General features: G+C 43.7%; 1 protein-coding gene across 5 annotated transcripts in view; it reads left to right on the plus strand.

The window, feature by feature from the left end:
* Nucleotides 1-23,745, plus strand: part of LOC309625193 (uncharacterized protein) — a 47,379-nt gene that overhangs the window by 20,427 nt on the left and 3,207 nt on the right. For 4 of the 5 annotated variants that reach the window (XM_082384372.1, XM_082384370.1, XM_082384373.1 and 1 more), the window contains exons 3-4: nucleotides 1,271-1,399; nucleotides 21,063-21,156. In XM_082384372.1, the coding sequence (XP_082240498.1) occupies nucleotides 1,271-1,399; nucleotides 21,063-21,156 (223 nt within the window). Of the gene's footprint in view, nucleotides 1-1,270; nucleotides 1,400-21,062; nucleotides 21,157-22,062; nucleotides 22,227-23,745 lie in introns of all 5 variants that reach the window. The other variant, XR_014242377.1, reaches the window with a different exon arrangement.

Below are 23,745 nucleotides of genomic sequence, written 5' to 3' on the forward strand. Positions count from 1 at the left end.
GTAATAGGAATGCACTAAATGTTCAACAATGCACAAGACAGCCCCCCACAATAAAGAATGATCGGGTCCCAAACGTCAATAACACTGAGACTGACAACCCCTGAGGTCTGTTCTACAAAAATCCCATGTTCTTTCCATTACACCAAATTGGGTGGTGAAAGTTGAAGAGGGGGTTATGAAAAAAATGATATGGTAGGGTAAGAAAGTCATGAAAAAATTAGTTTAGGATTGCAAGCCTAGAGGGGTGGAAAGATGAGCTGGAGATGGGAGAAACTGAAACTAAGAGACTAATGGAAACCTCTGACAAGGTCCAGGTGAGAGGCAGGAAGGACCTGGAGGGGTGGGCAGTGGGGCCGATAAAATGAAGAGAATTTAAGTGTCCGTGGCAAGAACTTGCTGACTGAGAGCATATAGCAGATGGGAGAGGCAGGGAGAAGTGAAGACAGGCTAGTCAATGAGGATTCCATCTCTCCTCTCCCCTTCCGGCCCCCCCCCGTCCCCTCCCCCCCTCCTCCCTCCCCTTCTTCCTCCTCTTCCCATCTTTCCTTTCCCATCCCTCCCTTTTCCCTCTTTTCCCTGCAGCCCCTCCCCCATCTGCCTCTGGTACTCTCTTTCTTTCCTACTAACCCCTTTCTGTAAAGGTCTGCTCTGTTTCTCCCTGACCCCTATTTCTAGGCTGTGGGTCTCAGCTTCTACCCCCATCAAGTATAACTCGGAAAAATCTGCGTTTCCTCAGCTTTATCCCCCGTGATAAGAAACAGCAACAGTGACAGACTCTGATGTGTCTTTTCCATCTTGCTTCCTTCTCCATTTCCTGTTTGCAGGGTGGATTAAAAAGTTTGACCAGTGTCTAGTATTGTTATAAAGACAGACCCGTGGCTCCCGGAATAGCCCTAAGGGAATTTCTGACAGGTCAGAGGAGGAAGGAAATCCTCTGTCTCACTTTTGCTGTTTTTTTCTGGAGTGTTTTCCAAAGGACGCTAGCCTGTTGACAAGATATCCCAAGGGCATTGGGGGGTGGCCTTCCTCCCTTTCCTAGGCCCCGGCCTGGCCTGGCAGCCTGCAGCCTGCTTCAGGGCCAGGGAACCAGCATTGCCAGGCAGGCCCTGAGCCCTGCTGGCAGAAACGTCAGTGTTTGGTCTCCGTCTCTGCATCCCTGGTCCTCCTTTCCCCAAGACCCGTTTTGAGGTCACTGGTGTCTCATGCCTTTGGAAACATTTGGTCGATAAGAGGGCTATAGTGATAACCTGATTGCTTTCATGGCTTACAGCTAAAGTCAGCGACTGCCTGACTCTGCCCGGGATCAACGACCTAGACAGAGGGGTCAGCACTGGTTCCCCAGCTCCTCTTCCCATCATTCTTCCCGGATGTGCTGTATCCATCCCACCGCCTCTCGCAGGTAAGCCTGCCTGCGTTCCTCGCCTCTAGGCCCCCTCTGCTCATTTACTCTCTTTCCAGGTCCTTAATTTCCTCTTCTCCTCACTCCCACCCTCCAGCTTACCATCTGCCATGGGAGCCAGGTCTTGGGGAACAGGAAAGCAAATCCCAAATCTTTGGCCTTTGGCTCCAATCCCCTTTCTGCGCTCTTTCCCCTCCCTCTTTCAGGTATCTGCTTCCTCATACGCTTCTCCATCCACCGCATCACCACCTGTTTTGAGGAAAGAATTGGGTACCAGTCCTCTGTACCTTCGGTGGCCTCATGGCATGATGTTTTGGAAAATGCCTGCACTCTGGAGTTTAATAGCTTGAGTTGGAATCCAGGCTCTATTCCTTACATGCAGCTCTGGGTATATTAGCAAACGTTTATGCACCAGTTTCCTTAGTCCATAAATCGGGGCTTACAACAGTATAGGACTTGCGGAGTTGTAAGGATTAAATGAATAATACATGTAAACACTTTGGATAGAGCCTGGCACTTGAGAAGTTCTAGAAAAATTAGGTGTTGTTATCTGTATAAATATGAATCGAAGTAACATAGCTCAACGAGAGTTCTTCTGTGTGTAGGAAAGGCCGCCTTCCAGCCATGACGAGCTGAATCACGAGCCACGATGGGATGACCAGGCTATGGGGGGGGGGGGGGCAGATCAGTGTCTGCTGCCATCAGAGTGGCCAAGCCAACATTGGTGATGCCCAGGAAAGGCTGAGCCAAATCCCCAAATTGGCACCGTGGGCTTGAGACGTGGGGACTGCCGTAGAGAAGAGGAGCTGAGGTAGGGAATGGAACGCGGGTTCTGCACGGACAGGGATGACGTCATTCCAGCACTCACTGGTCAGCATCAGGCCAGCAGTGGGCTCGGGGAGCAGAGAGTGTGTGCCACGGCAGGGGGAGGGATGGCCAAAATGCAAAACACATATGCTTCCCTAGGAAGCTGCTGGAGACGGGCAGGCAGGAGGCACCGTGTAAGGAGGACTGATGTGCCAAAAAAGACCTTTTTTTTCTGTTATTTCTTTAAAAAATTTTTTTTAAGTTTCTATACAATTTTTAAAGGTTACTTTCCATTTACAGTTAGTACAAAATATTGGCTATATTCCCTGTGCTGCACAATACATCCTTGAGCCTATCCTACACCTAATAGCTTGTACCTCCCATAGCCCCACCCCTATATTGCAGGCCCCCCCCAACCACTAGTGTGTTCTCTATATTTGTGAGTCTGCTTCTTTTTTGTTATATTCACTAGTTTGTTGTGTCTTTTAGATTCCACATATAAGTGATGTCATACAGTATTTGCCTTTCTCTGTTTAAATTATTTCACTTAGCATAATGTTCTCTAAGTCCATCCATGTTGCTGCAAATGGCAAAATTTCATTCTTTTCTATGGCTGAGTAGTATTCCATTGTGTATATGCACCACATCTTCTTTATTCATTCATCTGTTGATGGACACTTAGGTTGCTTCCATATCTTGGCAAGTGTAGATAATGCTGCTATGAAATTGCACTGCATATATCTTTTCAAATTAGTGTTTTTCGTGGTTTTTTTTTTTTTTTTTTTAAGATATACCCAGGAGTGGAATTGTCGGGTCATATGGTAGTTCTATTTTTAGGTTTTCGAGGAGCCTCCATACTGTAATAAAGACCATTTTAATTGTCACAAGTGCCTCCCCTCCATTTCCTGTGCCCTTTCTCCCTTGTTCAGGTCCTCAATGCCATTCATGGGCTCGCTTTTCCCCTCCCAGGGGAGACCCCTTGGAAAAGCCCTGAGAGCAGCCATAGCTGAGGGTGAATGATAAGGTCTTCTATGTGTCTTCTAAGTTTTCTCTATGGGAGGACTGGAAGACCTTGACTTTTATTAAGGAAAGAATATCTTCACCCAGCAGGAGGGCAGCTGTTGGAGGTCTAGGCTTCTTCCTACTGCTTCCCAAGTGAGGAGCAGCATGTGGCACGCACGCCCCCGGAAGGCAGGGCTTGGGGGCACCGCCCATCCTGGAGCACCAATCACATCTGACCTCCGGCATCACCCCTCGGACCCTGGCCAGTCAGGGACTCTGTCTCAGGATCCTTCCTCCCTGTTCTTGGTTCTCTTTTTGTGAAGGACTGGGGGTTGGCGGGAGGTGATTGTGGGAAGTAGGAGGAATCAGATTGAAACGCAGGACTGAGAGAGGCCGTTGCTCGGGGCAGGAGGAGGAAGTTAGAGCAGAGGTGAGAGCAGGGCCTTAAGCTTTCACCTCCCCTCTCCTCCTGTCCTGCCTGGCAGATGACGAACCGGCAGCCGGGCAAGGAGCTGTGACGTGCCCACAGATCCAGCTTTCCACTGGTTCATTAGGAAGAGAAATGATGGAGGCAGAGCTGCCAAGAACCAACTCTTTTGGACTGTTTTTTTCTGACACGTTCCACAGCATTTCCAAGCTAATGGAGGGGTCAGGGGTATCTGATGCTGGGAGCATCAGGAAAACCAGGTGCCCACAAGGTGAACAGTCAGGGTGTGTGAACAGTCAGGGTGTGTGCCCAGCGGGGTGGCAATGCCTCATGTCCTTATATGGTCCTTGTGATCATCGCGGGCTCAGGAAGGAACCATCTCAGGGTCTGTACCTTCAGATTCCCAAAGAACACAGTGACGTGGCTGGGTGGGGTTACCGCCCTGGTGACTCAGCAGGAAGAGAGTTCCAGGCAATGCTTACTCGCTTTTGCAGGGATCCCACCTCAGGAAAATCCGAGGCCAGAGTATAGTGGTTGGGTCTGTTTGCTTTTTCCACACTCTTCAGCAGCAGCCCTGCCCACCTCCCCCATTCATCAATATAATGGTTGTGTTTTTCCATCTTAAGAAAGATGCAGTGCAAAAGCATCTTTGAGCCAAGTCCCCTAGACCCAGGGGTGATTTTCAAAATAGTGCCAGACATGAATCCTTTAATAGCAGGATGTCAGGGGGGTCCAAGGGAAGGAGCCTTGGGTGGCTCAGGGCAGTGCCATTTACCATCTGAAAAAGAAACACTATTTTGAGGGAGGTGGTATTCACGTTTTTTTTCTTTATTGTCAAAAACACATGATATTAAATGTACCATCTTAGCCATTTTTAAAGTACAGTCCAGTAGTGTTAAGTATATTTACATTGTTGTGCAACAGATCTCTGGAACATTTTCATCTTGTGAAACTGAAACTCTATACCCACTAAACACGAATTCCCCCCTCCTCCCTCTCCCCAGCCCCTGGCAACACCTTTCTCGTTTCTACGTCTATGATTTGGATGACTTTGGATACTCCATAGGAGTGGAATCATACAGTATTTGTCCTCTTGTGACTGGCTGATTTCACTTGGCATGATGTCCTCCAGGTTCAAAGCACATTGATGTTTTAAGGACCCATATTTAGGCACGTGTGTTGGCTTCACGTCAGCCCTGCCCAGCCTCCACCTCAAACTTAAGCCCTGTTGTGCAGGAGTTCTGGAAATTACTCTTGCCCGAATATCAAAGAAATCCCATTCCTCCTTCCCAAATCCCTACTATGGTTCCTTACCCAGTATGAGTTCCAGGAGACTCTTGGAATGTGAGAATCTCTCTGCTTTGGCCAATTTTTTATTCAAGGCCTCATTTATTTAATGAGGCCACTGGTGTGGTGGGGTGTGTGTGTGTGTTTTCCTTTCTAGCTCATTCCCAACTATTTCCTTACATATACCACATACTATCCAAAGGGAACTTCTTGCTATTTTTTTTTTCAAACACACCCGACATGTTCCCCATCTTCTTGCCTTTGCTCATGCAGTGTCCTCTACGTGGAGGATCATTTTCTCTTTTCTCATTGTGTCCAACTCCTATCCATATGCTAAGTCCTACTCAAATGGCACCTCCTCCCTCAAAGTCCCCAACTCTTTCCTTGTTCAGAAATGATCTCTCTTTCCTCTGACACCCTAAAACACTTTCTTTTAAAACTTTAGTATGGCACTTAAAATTGTATCATCATCATCATCACTTGGTAGTATTTACTGAGAATCTATTTGTGTCATGACAATATTCTGTGCCTTACAGTCTCATCTGCTTTTCTATCTTGTTGAATAGTTATTTATGCATGTCTTCATCCTTTCTATGTTATAATAATTAAGCAAATGGGATTTGGCATCAAACTTGGATCCTAGTTCTGTTGTTGGCTGTAGGACTTTGGGCAAATTAGTCTCTCTAACCTTCAGTTTTCTTGTTGGTAAAACCCAGATAATAGTAGTTCATATCAGGTAGTTGTAGGGCATGAAATAATAATAATAGCTAGCGTTTACTGAATGCTTATTATGTGCTCGGCTGTGCTCTAAGCACCTTTTCTGTATTATCTCACTTAATAATTTAAATCCTTTATAACAACCCGATTTAGTAAGTTTACAGAAGAAGAATCTAAGATAAAGAAGGTTTAAACCAGTAAGTGGAAGAGCCAGAATAAAAAGTTTGACTTTAGAATCCTTACTCTTTTCTTTATTACTTTTATTTTTTATTGAAGTAGAGTTGATTTTACAACATTGTGTTAGTTTCAGATATATAGCAAAGTGATTCAAAGATATATAAATATATATGTGTGTGTGTTATATATATATATATATGCACATTCTTTTTCAGATTCTTTTCCATTATAGGCTATTATAAGATTAGAATCCTTACTCTGGGCTTCCCTGGTGGCGCAGTGGTTGAGAATCTGCCTGCCAATGCAGGGGACATGGGTTCGAGCCCTCGTCTGGGAAGATCCCACATGCCACAGAGCAACTAAGCCCGTGTGCCACAACTACTGAGCCTGCGCGTCTGGAGCCTGTGCTCCGCAACAAGAGAGGCCGCAATAGTGAGAGGCCCGTGCACCGCGATGAAGAGTGGCCCCCGCTCGCCGCAACTAGAGAAAGCCCTCACACAGAAACGAAGACCCAGCACAGCCAAAAATAAATAAATTAATTAATTAATTAAAAAAAAAATAATAAAAAGAATCCTTACTCTTAATCCTTACCAACAACTGCCCCCCTAGGGTGGATAATGTCCAGCACGGGCTTGAGAATATCTGTGTAATACTTAGCCTAGCACTGGCGGGTGGCAGCTGTTATTCTTACCCTCATTCTCATTACTGAGGACTGGGGTCTGTCCTGTGCATCTTTGTGTCCCCACAGCACCTCATAGTAGTAATAACTAGTATTTGTTAAGCATTTTCCATGAATTTGCATTTGCCAGAAATTGTGGGAAGTCTCTAGCCCTAGCACAATTAACGAATGAGTGATTGAATAAATGGGTAAATGAAAATAGGGGACAAAAACTCTTGAACAACAGGCAAAGCCTGTCTGAAAAGAGGGGTCATCCCTGCCGGGTTGTTAGCAAGGCAAGAAGACATGGCACCCAAGGAGAGGCCTCCCAGGGATCTGACTTATGCCCAATATTCATCAGTGTTTTCATTAATGACTCAAAAGATGGAGTGCAGACTATACTAATCAAATTGGAGAAGCCTGGGAGGCAGGATAGAAGCTGAGCACTTAGGAGGCAAGCACATGCTTGCAGACAGTACTTGACAAATTAGAGAAATAAAGAGAGTCAATAAACAGAGCTCCAGGAGCTGCAGACTTCAAGTGGCTCCGAGGGAGCAGCTACCTCTAATGGATCTGCCCAGAGAAGCCTTTGGCCCACTTTTCTTTGGGCTTCACCTGGCTTGATTGCGTATTTGGGGACAAGTCTGAATGCAGTTCTCTTCATGGGGGATTTGGGCTTGGAGGCCTCATGGACAAAGTCCCCTCTCCAGAGACTGTCCCCATACTCCTTCCTGGGCTCTCCTGTCCTCACCCTAGCCATCTGCTTAGCTGGGTCTGATGGAGGGAAGGAAACGGTTCACCTGCTCCCCAGAAGACCTGAGACTTTGTAAAAACATCAATTACCCCATGATGTCTCCTCCCTACCCACAATATGTTTCTGCTCTTTTCTACTTGCTATACACTCTCATCATTAACTAACTCCTTTTCTCATTTGAGGCTGCCCTGGAGGTTATTGTGACCTCGGTTTTCCTTGGGACAATGTATTGGGTGTGAAAGGAGGGACAGGGAGGGACAAGGAGGGTGTGACCTGGTAGAGAATCCCCTACAGCTGCCCTGCCAGCCTCTGGGAGAAGACACAGCCCAAGTGGTTTAGCAGTTATGGTAATGCATGGGCTTTGAAGGTCCAGCTTCATCCTTCTGGGGCTATGTGGAATTTGGTAAGTTACTTAACTTCTCTGAGTCACGCCCCTTTGGTTACAAATAATTGAAAGCCACTTGGTTTATCTTAATCAGAATGGAGTACCTAATTGAAAGAGTCTCAGAAAATCTGGGAGCCAGTGGAAGAGTCACCATGGACCCTGGCATGGCCTCTTTCTTCCTCCTCTTTCTTCCCTGGAGTTGCAAAGTTCTCAGTGCACCTGATTTTCAGCGCATCTGATTCTTTCTTCTTTCTCGCTTAGCCTTCATGGTACACGTGACCACAGGCTGATGTTCCAGTGCCCCCTTCATGAAGGGCCTTACAGTAATGTCTCTACATCCACATCTACATTTCTGGGAAAAAAAAAACTGAACCTGCTGCTCTGGGGTCAAGTTTCCACCCTGGCCTGAGGAGTGTGGGGCATGCTTGGTACCAGCATGCCAGCAAAGACCCACCTTTGTGGGTAGATGGCAGGTCCTCAAAGAAGAGAAAGAAGTGGAAAATCATTCAGTTGGGTGTTCAATGCAGTGTTTAAGCTTTGGTTTTCTCATATGAAAATGGGAATGATATTACCTACCTCATGAGGATGAAATGAAATACTGTTCGTAAAGTGCTTATCATCGTGGCTGACATAGTAAGTGCTGCCCCTTGAACAACTGCTCTTATTCAAGTTGAGGGTCACTGGACTTGGTAGGAGGATCTCTGAGGCTGGATGGGCCTGGGTAGGAAAGGAGGGTCAGGCTGAAGGGACACATGGGGAATATGCGGAACGTGTCTTTTTTTTTTTTTTTAAATTTATTTTTGGCTGCATTGGGTCTCCGTTGCTACGCGCAGGCTTTCTCTAGTTGCGGTGAGCGGGGGCTACTCTTCGTTGCCGTGCGCAGGCTTCTCATTGCGGTGGCTTCTCTTGTTGCGGAGCACAGACTCTAGGCGTGAGGGCTTCAGTAGTTGTGGCACACGGGCTTAGTTGCTCCGTGGCATGTGGGATCTTCCCGGAGCAGGATTCAAACACGTGTCCCCTGCATTGGCAGGCGGATTCTTAACCACTGCGCCATCAGGGAAGTCCCTGGGGAGCGTGTCTTTATTCATCGCCTACAGGGGGAGACAGAGTTATAAACAGCTGGGGATGGGGATGCTCAAACGTTGTTATTTCAGGGGGCCTGACTCCTCGTTCCCAGCTGGGGGGCAGGTCAGGGCTACCATGTCATGGACACCCAAACCACACTTTCCTTCATTCAGCCACAGAATGTTTGGGCAGTGACCTGGAAAAGAACTAGTTTATTCTAGGAACAGACAGGTTGAATTTTTTTAAGTCATCTCTAGCTATTCAGTGAAGTTGATCATCTAGTTATCAGTCTCCATGTTTCTGTCCCCCATTAGACACAAGTTCTTCAAGGGCAGAGACCATGTGTCATGCTTGCTTTTGCATCCTTGATGATAAGCATACAGTAGTGGGGGTAATCCACTGGCCTTTCAACAATTAACCGATGTTAATTGAATACCTACTGTGTGCTGGATATCATTCTGGTTGCTGGAGATGCAGCAGTGAACCTTCATGGTGTTTGTATTCTAGTGGGAGAGGAAGACAACAAATAAGATAAATAAGTAAAATATGTAATGTGTCACTGGCAGGTGTGAAGGAGAAGAAATAAAATGGGAAAGAGATATATGAAATGTCAGCCAGCTGGGATGAGTGTTAACATTTTAAATAGGGCTAGTCAGGGAGGGCCTCCCTAAGAAGGTGTCTTTTGATTGAAGACCTGGAAAGAAGTGATAGAGTTAGTCATGTTATTGGGGTGAGGGTGGCATGGGGGGTGGGTAGAGAATTCCAGATAGGGGAAACAGCCAGTGTAAAGGCCCTGAGGTGGGCACCAAGAAGGAGTCACAGGGAGACCAGTGTTGCTGGAGAAGATGGAGAGCAGTAGGTGATGAAGTCAGAGACGATAGATCCAGATCCTGTTGGATCCTATCGTTCATAGTAAGTGGTTCGTAGTTCAGCTTTTACTCTGAGTGAGAGGGAAGCCATGGAAGGTTTTGCGCAGAGGAGTTACATGACTGGAATCAAGGTTTAACATAATCACTTTGTAATAGACTGGGGGAGTCAAGCACAGGAGTACTGGGTCCAGCTGGTGCTGTTAAGGGGGCTAGAGATCATGTCTCAGACCAGAGTGGTCCTAGTAGGAGTGGAAAGAGGTGGTCAGATTCTAGATATATTTTGAAAGTAGAAGTGATGGGATTTGCTCAGCTTAACTACTGTTGTGTTTTGCTAGCAGTGATGTAAATTCCAATTCCAGGCCCTCAAGTATAACTTGGCACACGGTCCTTCCTGCCAGCCAATCCTTCCCATGCATGTCTCTGTCAAACATGCTCAGGGATCACCCCCTTTCCATGGCGACCCAAGGTGTAGAGAACTGTTAAGATCTCTAAGGTCACAGCCATGGCTCCTGTGCTTGGGAAGCTGTGAAGCCAAGCCCCCCACGAGGAGGCATGAAGGATTTTTATTATGGTGGCAGCTCTCTTTCAGTTCAGGGACCTGACGGTGAAGCCCAAATGTCACTTCTTCCTTCCCTTCTTAGTTTTAAGGTACACATTGAGGGGTTCCAGGAGGGCGTTCCCAACCCAGGAAACAAGTTGCCAATCTAGAAGTACATGGAGGGTCCAGGGCCACTAAGAAGTACGGAGCTCAGGCTCCAAAAGAAATGGATTTGAGTCCCAGCCCTGTCACCATGGGCCTCCGTCTGTTTATAAAGGCTTCAATTAGATGAGCTCCTTTTAAGTTCTAAAGGCCTGTGGGGTTTATGCAATAAAAGCATTTTGTTAACTGAGATATTTACTTCTCTGGCCATGACTTCTTCAGAGTCCTCATTCTTTTAAGATTAGCCTCCTACAAATCAGGAGAGCTAGGTGAATTACAGTTTTCCAAAATGGCCTGATGACAGAGAGGATGCCTTCAAGCTAGATTACCAGGCTAAGGCTTGGAGAGCTCAACGTCCTCCTGTCAGTGGGCCTCGCTTGGCAGCCTGAGTGGAAGATGCTCATCTTTGAGGCAAGAAGGAATAAGTCAGGAGAAAGGAGGGATGAGAGAAGGTGATGCCTGCAGGGGTTAGTTTTCTTGTTGCCAGATGTCTTTATTCTCGTTTCTTGTGAGTTGTCTTTCAGAAAGCACATGAAATTTTTCTGTCAGCTCCAGGGCTATAGGCATGACAAGGCATGAAGATGTGAAGAAGTGGCCCATCGTTTCTTGGGTGTCACCAGGTCACCCTTCTCTAACTGGTTCTGTTTGGGGTCATCAGCCTGGTAGGAGGGGCTGTAGAGAAAGAATTTGAACTCTCCTAGCTTTGGACAGGGGGGGATCTTTGTTTTGTGGCAACACAGAGCCTGCCAGCTGTCTTGGAGCCAGCCTGGGAGCTATTCTTTCAAGCCAATGATGGGAAAGCCCAAATTCTCCCTCTGATCTTCCTGAACTGGTTGCCATCACCCTTAAGACTATGTTTCCTAAATGACGCTTGAACGAGTGACACTGGTTTGCTGGTGACTCTTTGTGCGGTTATCGGAGGAGGAGTCACATGCCATATAGTTGGCTTTTCCCGACTGAGACTCAGTGACCAAAGTGGTCAGAATTAGGAGTTTTTGCTTTGAGGGGGAAAAGCTGTAATGTTTAGGCAACAGTGACGTGGGTGAGGGCTTCTCTGGTGGCGCAGTGGTTAAGAATATGCCTGTCAATGCGGGGGACACGGGTTTGAGCCCTGGTCCAGGAAGATCCCACATGCCACGGAGCAACTAAGCCTGTGGGCCACAACTACTGATCCTACGGTCTAGAGCCCACGAGCCACAACTACTGAAGCCCACATTCCTAGAGCCTGTGCTCCGCAACAAGAGAAGCCACTGCAATGAGAAGCCTGTGCACCGCAAGGAAGAGTAGCCCCCGCTCGCCGCAACTAGAGAAAGCCCGTGTGCAGCAACAAAGACCCAATGCAGCCAAAAATAATAAAATAAAAAAACCCCAAAAAACAATGACGTGGGTGAAATGCAACATGAGAGCAGTAGAGGCTGAGGGAAGGCTGCATTTCCATTAGGGCAAATTTAGGGCCTAGGTCTTCCCTTGCCTTTAGCTTTGTGCAGAAGTAGGTGATGCAGAAGTAGTTCTAGCTATTCAACTTCTTTTTCTTGCCCTTGATATTTATTGTGAACTCTTTTCCCTGGCTATTAAAGGTCGGTGGATTACCCACACTATTGTATGGCTATCGTCAAGGATGCAAAAGCAAGCATGACGCATGGTCTCTGCCCTTGAACTTGTGTCTAATGGGGGACAGAAGCATGAAGACTGATAATTAGATGATCAACTTCACTGAATAGCCAGAGATAACTTAAAAAAAATTTAACCTGTCTGTTCCTAGAATAAGCTAGTTCTTTTCTAGGTCGCTGCCCAAACATAACATTCTGTGGATGAGAACCTTTCTTTTGTTTTTCTAGCAAGATGTTCTACTGGTTAACATCTCTTATCCCACACTTGACAATATAAAAGCTCAGAATTTTCCTTCTAAATGTCTGTGCTAACACATTCATCTTGCTCTTTGTTCTTATAAGTAGACCCTTACCAGCCAAGTGTCCCTGGTTCTCAACCCAAGAGACAACGGGGAGATGTTTCAGCAGATGATAAGAAATTGACGGTTTGTCTGGACCCTTGTTCCTTGGCCTGTACATATGATCCCAGCGCGTCCCCAGGTCCCCATTCCTCACACTTCTATCTTCCATTCTAGTCTAGTCTAATACACTTCTATTCATTGGTACACAGGCATCAACCAATGGTAGAGCCCTCCTGCTGCCTGAAATTTACCCTAAAGCTGCTTTCACTGCTGTCTTCTTGCTTGTTGCTCTCTTAGAGGAGTGGTCACAGGTCCCCATAACTCAGACAAGCCAAGGGGTTGGAGAGTGAGGGCCAGAAAAATGAAAGAATGGGTGGAGCTGCCAGATCATGCACTAGGTTGATAGGTAACCTCCCTGGCAAAGTTCTAGGTTCTGGTTCCTATTCCTGACAAGGCTCCAAAGGTCAGAGGCCAGACTCCTAATGATTATTGTCTCTCTTCTAGAAGGAGAAACTGTGTGGAGGCCTGAATAACCAAATGAGCTAGTGGGACGGTAAAGGAGGCAATTCCAACCTGTTCCATCATAACAAGTACCTTTGGTTGAATGTCAGAGATTTCCTCTTGTTTAAGGGGTACCTGGTGGAATTATTATTTTTACTTTTAGAATACTAAATTAAAGGAAAAAATCAACCTATGTGGCCAAGAGAAGGGGGAAAACACTATCTATTAAGCATATTTTGTCCAACTCTCTTAGAGTTGGATAAAGGCTCAGGAGGGGAGGCCAGATTTTTTTCAGGGAGATCCCTCTCTGGTCCCAGTGGACCTGAACATATCCATTTCCTCTTCAGTGTTTTGTCAACAAACATTTATTGAGTAACTACGATATGCAAGCATAGGTCCTCCTGCCTGGAATGCCCTTTCTTCGCCCACTTCCCTTTCCAGCCTGGGCCTAATCAACAGCCTTATATCCTTCTGACCTAAGCGCCCCAGAACTTTTCTCCCTTGATTAAGTGATAAGGCTTAAAATGCAAACTGCCTCAAAAAATTCATGCATGTGGAGACACTGAGAAATCTTTTCAGATCTTTCTCTAAAAGCCACCTTTGATGTAGAAGGAAAGGAGAGTAGAGAACAAAGGAAGGCAGAGGCTCCTGAAGTGAGAGGGACGAGGGGGCTGAAAGGTGGTCCCATGGAGGCCAGCAGGGAGGGTCAGGAAGAGGAGGCTGGGGGTCTCAGACATCAATCTGGCCAACTTCTCTAGTGTTGAAGAGGCTCAAAGTTTAACCCAGACTTTGATCCTGGACATTCAGGACCTAATGTAATTTTGTTCCAGGCTAAGGAGAGATGAAAGCAGCCAGAGTGCGTTAGGACCAGATACAATTAGGCTGAGAAGAGGCAGTAAGAGTCCTTGACATCCCAGGGAGAATGGATTGCTCACGCTCCCAGGACAACTTCCCACATTACAGTGGCCAAGAATGTGGGCTTTGGAGTCAGATGGTCTGGGATCACATCTCGGTATTTCCACTTATTAATTGCACGACCTTGGGCAGTTTATTTAACCCTTCTGGTTCTCAAGTTTCTTGTCAGTAAAATGGTCGTTCTAATAATAACTGTCTCATAAAATGATGTTTACAAACCTGATAGGACCGTAAAACACAGTTCTGGCACATAGAAGTCAACTGACGTTTCCTATTATAGAAGCAAATTATTTCAGCGGGAGGAAAATAGGGAAATAAAGTAAATTGGGGAGTATGGATTATAGGGTACGGATTAGGGTGACTGTGCAAAGAAGGACTTAGAGGTTAGCAGAAGGGGTTGGAAGTAGAGGTGGCCTGTGGGGTTCAGATCCTGATTCCCAAGAGGTTTGGAGTGCTGGAATACCCAAAAGTCTCAGTGAGACTTAAGCATATAGTAGTTTATTTATAAACAATATGTAGTTAGATAAAGATATGGTCAGAGGAGTATCTGGATGCAGGGTTAGGAAGAGCTGACTCTGCAGGCTCGCTGTCTCTGCTCAGGAGTCAGCCTACTCTCTTCTCTCTCTACTCAGAGCGTGGCCCATACACCAGCTGCAGAACATCTCCCGGGTCTTGTTAGAAAGGCAGAATCTTGGGCCTCCCTCCAGACTTACTGAATCCTAATCTGCACTTTTTTTTATTGAAGTATAGTTGACTTACCATTTTACATTAATTTCAGCTGTACAGCATAGTGGTTCAATATTTTTATAGATAATACTTCATGTAAAGTTATTACAAAATAATGGCTATATTTCCCTGTCCTGTACAGTATATCCTTGTTGCTTATTTATTTTATACATAGCAGTTTGTGTCTCTTAGTCCCATACCCCCCTCTTGCCCCTCCCCTGAACTTCTCCTCACTGGTAATCACTAGTTTGTCTTTTTCTATCTGTGAGTCTGTTTCTGTTTTGTTATATACATTCATTTGTTTTATTTTTTAGATTCCACATATAAGTGATAATGTAGAGTATTTGTCTTCGTGTGAATTATTTCACTAAGCATAATACTCTTTAGGCCCATCCATGTCGTTGCAAATGGCAGAATTTCATTCTTTTTATGGTAATATTCCATTGTGTATATATACCACATCTTCTTTATCCATTCATCTGTTGATGGACACTTAGGTTACTTCCATATCTTGGCTATTGTAAATAATGCTGCTATGAACATATGCACGTATCTTTTCAAATTAGTGTTTTCGTTTTCTTCGGATGTATACCCAGGAGTAGGATTGCTGGATCATATGGTACTTCTATTTTTAATTTTTTGAGGAACCTCCATACTGTTTTCCACAGCAGCTGCACCAATTTACAATCCCACCAACAGTGTATTAGAGTTCCCTTTTCTCTGCATCCTCACCAGCATTTTTTATTTGTAGACTTCTTGATAATAGCCATTTTGACAAGTGTGAGTTGATATCTCATTGCGGTTTTGCTTTGCATTTCTCTGATGATTAGCGATGCTGAGCATCTTTTCATAAGCCTGTTGGCTACCTGTATGTCTTCTTTGGAAAAATGTCTATTCAGGTCTTCTGCCCATTTAAAAAATTGTGTTCTTTGTTGTTTATTGTTTTCTTTTTCCAATATTGAGTTGTATGAGCGGTTTATAAATTTTGGATATTAACCCCTTATCAGTTATATCATTTGCAGATATTTTCTCCCATTCAGTAGTTTATCTGCATTTTAACTAGCTCTCCAGGTGATTCTTGGGCTCATCAAAGCTTGAGAAGCACTGCTGTTCACCCATCTAGGTCCCAGGTTCTCCATGGGGGATGTGTGAACTGCTACGATTTTTAAACTCTAAGCCAGGAAATAATGCCATCAGGTATGCTAAGAACTGGATTACATTTTATATTGAAACTAACTTTATACTTCAGTGAGCTCATCTTTGAATAAAGTCTTTGTATATAGACCAGTAGCAAGAGGGAACCACATCACCAATACGCCTTTGCCATATCAAATACTCTTGGCCTTGGCATATATTCAGAGTTTAACATCAGCAATATTCAGTATGAGATTTTTTTTAAAAAATCACCAGACATAATTCTTCTATTAGTTGATTCACTAGACATTCCCTAATGCATACCTTCTATTAATAGTCTTATTCAAAATTCCCCTATTGCCACCTGCCAGGGGATGCAGGAAATCAATTTAAGCAACCTCCAGCAGTCCTAAAGAGAGACTTTGAGGTCTCTGTGCAGTGAATCCCAGAAAGACTGAAGACCAGGCTAGCAATGCTCTTGCTGCGCATGAGTGCTCTGCGCCTCAGTCTCTCAACTGCAAAGTGAGCAACATGATTGACAAAGAGAGTTTTAGCTTCTCTCAGCTCCCTTTCCTCTTCTGTTTTACCGTTCCTTTTTCTGGATCTCAGAACACGCTTCAGCTAAGACCTTGGGTTCTTTTAACTAGAAACTGGTGCAAACCTGGGCAGGTGTAAGATTAGACCCAGGCTAGGAAAGTGGGACTTAGTGGCTTAAAAGGTAGCTGTGGTTGCAAGGAGCAGAAAGAGAATGGAGGAAGTGAAATAATTTAATTCTTCTACAAGTTCAATGACGGCTCTGATGGTACCCAAGAGGCCTAAGTAACCTCATGCTCAAAGGTTTCACAGTTCAGTCCACTGGGGATAAGGTGTCAGTACCTTGCTTATGCTGAATTATGTTCCCCTGACCAGAGACTGAACCTGGCCCACAGCAGTGAAAGCCTGGAATCCTAACCTCTAGGCCAGTAGGGAACTCCCCTGGCATACCTTTTTAATTTCCTCATTTCCTCATCATAGAAGTTTCCATCAAATGTCAGCCTACCATGAACTTATAACCATACCTGATGGTCAGACACTCCATCCCTACTGTCTTTATGTCTATCTCTCCATCTTCTCTAAATCTCTGGAAAAAAAAAAAGGATTTTCTCAACTTTGACCAATAGGTATATTGATTCATGCAGATAAACAAAATAAATACATGGACCAGAAAGGACCAATTCTGTTTGGTGTCAGCTAGGATCTCCTACCACATATTTATAGACTATTAGAACTGTCAGAGACCTCAGTAGTTCAGTGATTCCCAAATATGACTCTATGAACCACTATCAGAATTTTAGCTTCTAAAAAAATGCAGTTTCCAGGACCCCACATCTGTATTTTCTAAATGCTGGCTGGGTGCTTCTGATACCCAGACAGGATTCTGACTCACCTTCACCCATTTATAGATGAGGATAAGGTCAATGAGGCCTGCCACACGTTCAAGGTGCCAAAGCCAATGATGGCAGATGGAGGTTCAAGTTTCCTTTGTCATAGGTCATGCACTTATCTACATTTCTCAGTTCACATGTGTGTCAAAGAAACAGAAGCCCCTATGATGCTGAATCAAAAGTAATCAAAAAGTAAAAGTTTAAAGAACATCTTGATAAGGTGGGCTTTACTTTACCAGAATTATCCCCTGACTGAAAGATGAAAAGAACCAACAAGTCCCAAACATCCTTTCCCGCAGCTCCACCTTCCAGCCTGCACTCAGCGGGTACCCAAAGCCTCACTGATTTGAAGCTGGGGAGAGACTAAGAGCGCTCCATGGTTTTAACAATTTCAGTAGATTCTAAATCCAGGAAAATAATTTTTCTTATAAGCTGCCAGACTCCATTTGGGACTTATCAATACAAATAAAACCAAACATAAAACCAGACCAAACAATCACCTTAGCTCAGGACTTCCGAGATGATCTTGGCAACTTTCGTGGCCCTCTAACTATGGATGAGTGATGGGTCCTCGGTTCTCCATACCCCCCGCCCCAAGCTCTTTTCCTCCCTCCAGCTCAGCACTCATTTCTATGCATGTGAGTCTCAGCCCTTCTTCTGCAGCCCTGCCCTCTCCCCAGCAGGAAGCCATGTCACCACTGCCCTCTTTCCATGAATCCAGACAGAACTCAGTCTTCTCCATCAACATGGAGCTTCTCCACATGCCCCCTTTCTGGCAGCACTTCCACAATGCTTCTCATCTCCTAAGCTTTCAAATTAGGGGAGATTTCCAGTCATGTACTGCTGGACTCCATCTTTGTTCTTGTTTCCTGTTGGGTGAAGGACAAGAAAGAATTATTATCAAATCTGTAGATGGCACCAAGTTGGAGAAATTAGCAGATGTGGGTGACGGGATCAAGATGAAAATGCTCACAACAAGCTGTAAGGGAAGACTGAAATCAATATGATTAAATGTAATAGGAATAAAATTGTGCATTGAGATAAAAATACAATGTGACAATACTGTATTATTCCATTTACATGAACTTTAAAAGCAATTTTTATTTTTGCAAGACCAGTCTATGGGGCTAGAAATGGGAATAGTGGTTACTTCTAGGGTTTCTGGGAGGAGATTAACTGGAAAGGGGCATGAGAGAACTTTCTAGGGTGACAGCAATGTTCTATATTATGATTGTTGTGTTGGTTGCAGGGGAGTATTCATTATTAGGACTTATCAGTTTGCACACTTGGTAAGACTTGAGATCTGTGCATTTTATAAGTTCCAGTCCAATATAAGATGGTGGATTTCAACAAGTAGAACTACCTAAAAATGGAATGGGCTCTATTTGATATGAAAATCCCTGGAAGCATTCACGCAGAGACTAGAGAACCCACTGCTGGGGATGTCATAAGCTTCCAGGGTGGAGAGCTATGGTTTCCTGAGTATCTATTATATGCCAGGCACTCTGCTAAAACCTAGAGACATTAGGAATGATAATATTCCTCTGCTCGTTCATTGCAACATTATTTACAATAGCCAAGATATGCAAACAACCTAAGTGTCCATCAGTGGATGAACGGATGACAAAGATGCGGCTAAGGTTGAATGGATAAGAAATATACTACATTATATTATATATTTATATATAATATGCATATATAATGTATATAATTATATATTATATTCTGTTAAAAAAATATTCCTCTGCTCCTTCTTCTTCCTCCTTCTCATCTTATTACTATTATTATTATTATCATTAAATAATTAGCTAATGCTAAAGAATGCTTACTTTGTACCAGACGCCATCCAAAGCAGTTTACCCCCATTATTGCATTTAATCTTCACAGTAAATCTTTGAGAATGGTACTGTTATTATCCTTAGTTTCAGAAATGAGACACACAACAAATAAGTGTTAAAGTCTGAAGTTGAACTCTGATTGGCTCACATTACAAAAGGTGTGTGAGCCAGAGTGGGGTCAGAGGTAGAGGCCCAGGGAGCAGATGATTGAACTCTCTTCTCCCCTGCTGCCCTCTCTCCTACAAAGTTGCAATCCTTGCCCCTCTGCCTTGGTTCAGTGGCAGCAGCTATGGAAGGGTCTGGAGTTGAGGGACATGGAAACTCCATGAAGGAGCAAGATTAAAATAACCAGGAAGGCCGCTGGTGACTGTTTAGTACTCATGGGACGGTCCTTGAAGCTCTAGAACTTTGCTGTCCAATACAGTAGCCACTAGCCACGCGTAACTATTGAGCAATTAACATGTGACTAGTTCAAATGGAGATGTGCTGTCAGTGTAAATTATACACTGGATTATGAAAAAAGAATGTAAACACATCATTAATAATTTCTATATTGATTATATGCTGTAATGGTAATATTTTAGATATATTGGGCTAAATATAATACATTATTTTAACAGTTTTATTGGGATAAAATTCACTCATTTAAAATGTACTTGAGGGAATTCCCTGGGGGTCCAGTGGTTCAGACTTGGCGCTTTCACTGCTGAGGGTCCAGGTTGAATCCCAGGTGGGGGAACTAAGATCCCACAAACAGGCAGCGCAGCCAAAAAAAAAATGTACTTGACAATGGCTTTCGGTATATTCACAGAGTTGTGCATCCATCACCATGATCAATCTTAGGACATTTTCATTACATTTCAACAAGAAACCCTGCACCACTTAGGCATCACCCCCCAGTCCTCCCACCACCATGCCCAAATCTCCAGCTCTGGGCAACCACTAATCGACCCTCTGCCTCTAGTATTTGCCTATTCTGGAAATTTCATAAACATTGAATCATATGTATGATGTATTTAGTGACTAGCTGCTTTCACTTAATGTTTTCAAGGTTCACCCATGTTGTATAATGTATCACTACTTAATTTCATTCCATTGTACAGATATGTCACATATTATTTATCCATTCATCAGTTGGTGAGCATCTGGATTTTTCTCACTTTTTAGCTTTTATGAATAATACTGCTACGAATATTAGTGTGCAAGTTTTTGTGTGGACATATGTATCCAGTTCTCTTAGGTATATACCTAGGAGCTGAATTGCTGGGTTATACAGTAACTTTATGTTTAACCATTTGAGGAACTGCTAAGCTGTTTTCCACAGCAGCTGTACCACATTATATTACTACAAGCAGTGTATAAGGATTCCAATTCTCTGCATCGGGACACTTGTTATCTGTCTTTTGATGATAGTCATCCTACTGGGTATGAAGGGGTGTCTCACTGTACTTTTGATTTGCATTTCTCTAGTAGCTAATGATGTGTTGAGCATTTGTTAACGTGTTTAGTGGCCATTTGTATACCTTCTTTGGAGAAATGTCTATTCAGATGCTTTTGCCCATTGTCTTTTTATTATAGGGTTTAATAGTTCTTTATATATTCTAGCTACAATTATCTTATCAGATACATGATTGCAAAAATTTCTCCCATTCTGTGGATTGTCATTTTGCTTTCCTGATGGTGTCCTCTGAAGCACAGAAGTTTTTAATTTTAATAGATAAAAAGTCCAGTTTATCTATTTTTACTTTTGTTGCTGGTGCTTTTGGTGTCATACCCAGGAAATCATCACCTAATCCAAGATCATAAAGATTTACACCAAAGTTCTTTTCTTAAGAGTTCTATAGTTTTAGTTCTTAGATTTAGATTTTCAATCCATTTTGAGTAAATATTTTGTATATGATGTGAAGTAGCAGTCCAACTTCATTCTTTGGCATATGGTTATCCAGGTGTCCCAGCACTGTTTGTTGAAAAGACTCTTCTTCCCCCATTGAATTGTCTTAGCACCCTTGTCGAACATGAATTTACCACAAGTGAGAGGGTTTATTTCTGGACTATTATTTCTATTCCATTGAGCTATATGCCAGTATCACACTGTCTTAATTACTGTAGCTTTGTAGTAAATTTTGAAATCAAGAAATGTGGGTCATCCAACTTTGCTCTTCCTTTTAAAGATTATTTTGGATATTCTGGGTCTCTTGAATTTCCATATGAAGTCTAGGATCAGTTTGTCAATTTCTGCAAAGAAATCAGTTGGGATATTAATAGAGATTGTGTTGAAGCCATAGATCAACTTGGAAAGTATTACTATCTTCTTTTTTTTTTTTAGCCACTCCACGAGGCATGTATGATTTTCCCCAACCAGTGTTCGAACCCCTGCCCCCTTCAGTAGAAGTGTGGAGTCTTAACCACTGGACCATCAGGTAAGACCCGGAAAGTATTACTGTCTTAACAATCTTAAGACTTTCAATTCATGAATATGGAAAGTCTTTCCATTTATTTAGGTCTTCTTTAATTTTATTCAACAATGTTTTGTAGTCTTCAGAGTATAAGTTTTGCGCTTTTGCTAAATTTATTCCTGATGATTTGATTTTTTGATTGTTTTCTTAATTTTATTTTTGTTTAGAAAATATTACTAAAAGTAATTTTCTCTGTTTATTTTTACTTTTTTAAGGTTGGCTACTAGAAAATTTAAAATTAGACAGGTGGCTCACATTATATTTCTTATGGACAGTGCTGTTCTAGAATAAAGAGGCTGAGATTAGAGGAAAAAAGGAACATAAAACAATGGAACATATCAAAGGTATGCATGCCATGATGGCTCTGGAGCTACATTTGTGAAACCGAGTGTAGAATTTTCACCTATTATGGAAATCACAAGTCTTGAAGAGCTTCTGATTGCACTCAGAGATAACAGGTGTACTTGTCCCTACTCTGCACAGAGGGGATTTAATCAGATAGAGTCTGCAGAGTTTTCTGTGACTTCTCAGCCCTTGGGCCTATAAGGGTAGTAAAGTGACATTGCCATTGCCTGAGCCCAGGCATGAGAAAACAGGGAAAGTGTAAGAAAAGACAGCTCATGCTGACGGCCTCAAACCCTTTCATATGGTATCCAGGAAAGGGAGTAACAGAGCTTTGCCATTGACGCTGGTCTGAAGTTGACCCCTCTCTCACCACTTCTGCTCCTCTAATTGGCACTCCCTCGGGAAAATCTTCCTTGATCCTTCAGGATTGTTATAGATGCCCCTTCTTGGTGTGCCTTGGTGTTTTCCGTAATATTTATTACACAGATTTGAAGTTGCCTGTTTACTTCTCCTTCTTCCCTATAGACTGTGAGTTTCTCAAGCAGAGACAATACCTCGTTAACCACCTACAATGAAGTGATGGGAATGCTAAATATTGAGTGAGGCAATGAGTGCATGAGTATTATGTTCCTTCTTTCTTTAGAAGAGAGTAATGTCGCAGCATTACATTAAAAAAAGAAAGATGCTTTGTAAGTGTATTTTGGTTCAGTGGGTAGAATTTAATTTTGTTGTTAGAAAACTGATGTGAAAACTAATGTGAGTTCTAGCTCTGGCTTTGTTACTTACTAGCTGTGTGACCTTGAAGAAGTCACTTATCTTCTCTGGACTTGATCCCTCATCTGTAAGTTGAGAGGTTGAACTATTGAGCTTTAAGATTCTTTCCAGCCCTAATATTCTGTGAGATGTTGAAGACAGGGCAAATCTGGCTTTCAATTGTTGGCTTACTTCCAGACAGGCAATTCAACAGAACAGCTGAGATTCCCAACATTTTGCAGGGGCCTCTGCCTTCTCCCCCTTCTCCATGTCTTAGCAAATATGAATAGCCAAGGGCCTCACTGAGTGTGGTTTTTTACAGAATCCAATTTCAGTCCATTTAGAGGGGAACTTTTCATGCTGACTTGGTAATTTGAACTCTGTCATGCCTGATGGGCTGAATGCATTTTCCCTGCCTGTGCTACCCGCTCTGGGCTGGCGGGAAGAGAAAGTGCAGGCATTGGGAGTGGGAAGCAAGGACACCTTAATCTAAGCAGCTGCAGATCAGCTATTTTGGCCTTGCAGCCAGTTTTGTCTTTCCTGCTCTGAGGCACGGGATGTGGATACCATGGCGTTGGAAGGAGAGTGGGCGATGGCTATCCTCTTCCCTGACAATTGCCTTCTCCTTGCAGCGCAGAAGCCGCTAGCCTCTGGGAGCAACTGCAGCAAGAAAACTGTGTTGATCTTTGGGTGTGACTAGGAAACACCTGGTTCTGAAAACCATCAGAATTATTCCAACCAATTGCTGTGGAGTCTGATATGCTTGGAGAAGGCATGCGATGGAGTATGGGGCTTCCTCTGCTCCCCTAACCCCCAAGTATCTATACTCGTTCTATTTGATCAGAGAGTAACCCAGGGGCCTGCTGGAAGTTCACTTTCTTCTAGAGTGCAGTGTAGGGAAATACAGAAGATAAACATACGGGTATTAGTAGCCACACTATAAATGAGGAAACTGAGGCTGAGGAGGGTGGGAGGAAGAAATGAATGTTTATTCCATGCTTACTCTGTGCCAAGTACTGAGCTGGGAGACAGGTACTTCTTAATCCTCCCAACAGCCTTTTAAGAAATATGACATTATGCCATGTATAGGTGAGGAAAATGAGGATCAGAAAAGTCAAGCAACTGCCCCAAGGTCACACAGCTAGTAGACGTCAAAGCTGGTATTCAAACAAAGCTCCATCTATCCACGCCGAAAGATCACAGGATTTGAAATAGTGGAGCTGCACGTTCTGATTGTCTGCTGGTCTACCTCAGCAGTGGCTCCTTAACCTGGCTGGTCAGCAGAAACTTTTCAGGACATTAAAAAACTACAGTATCTTAAGCATCATCCCCATGATTCAATGGATCTAAGGCACAGCCTGAGATTATGTATTTTTAAAGAGCTGCTTCAAGTGATTCTGATGTTTTAGAAAGCACAGCACTGGAGCACGTAGCTTCTCTTCTAACCCAAGTCTC

Source organism: Balaenoptera borealis, assembly GCF_965194805.1.
Source record: "Balaenoptera borealis genome assembly, chromosome: 3".
Classification (NCBI taxonomy): domain Eukaryota; kingdom Metazoa; phylum Chordata; class Mammalia; order Artiodactyla; family Balaenopteridae; genus Balaenoptera; species Balaenoptera borealis.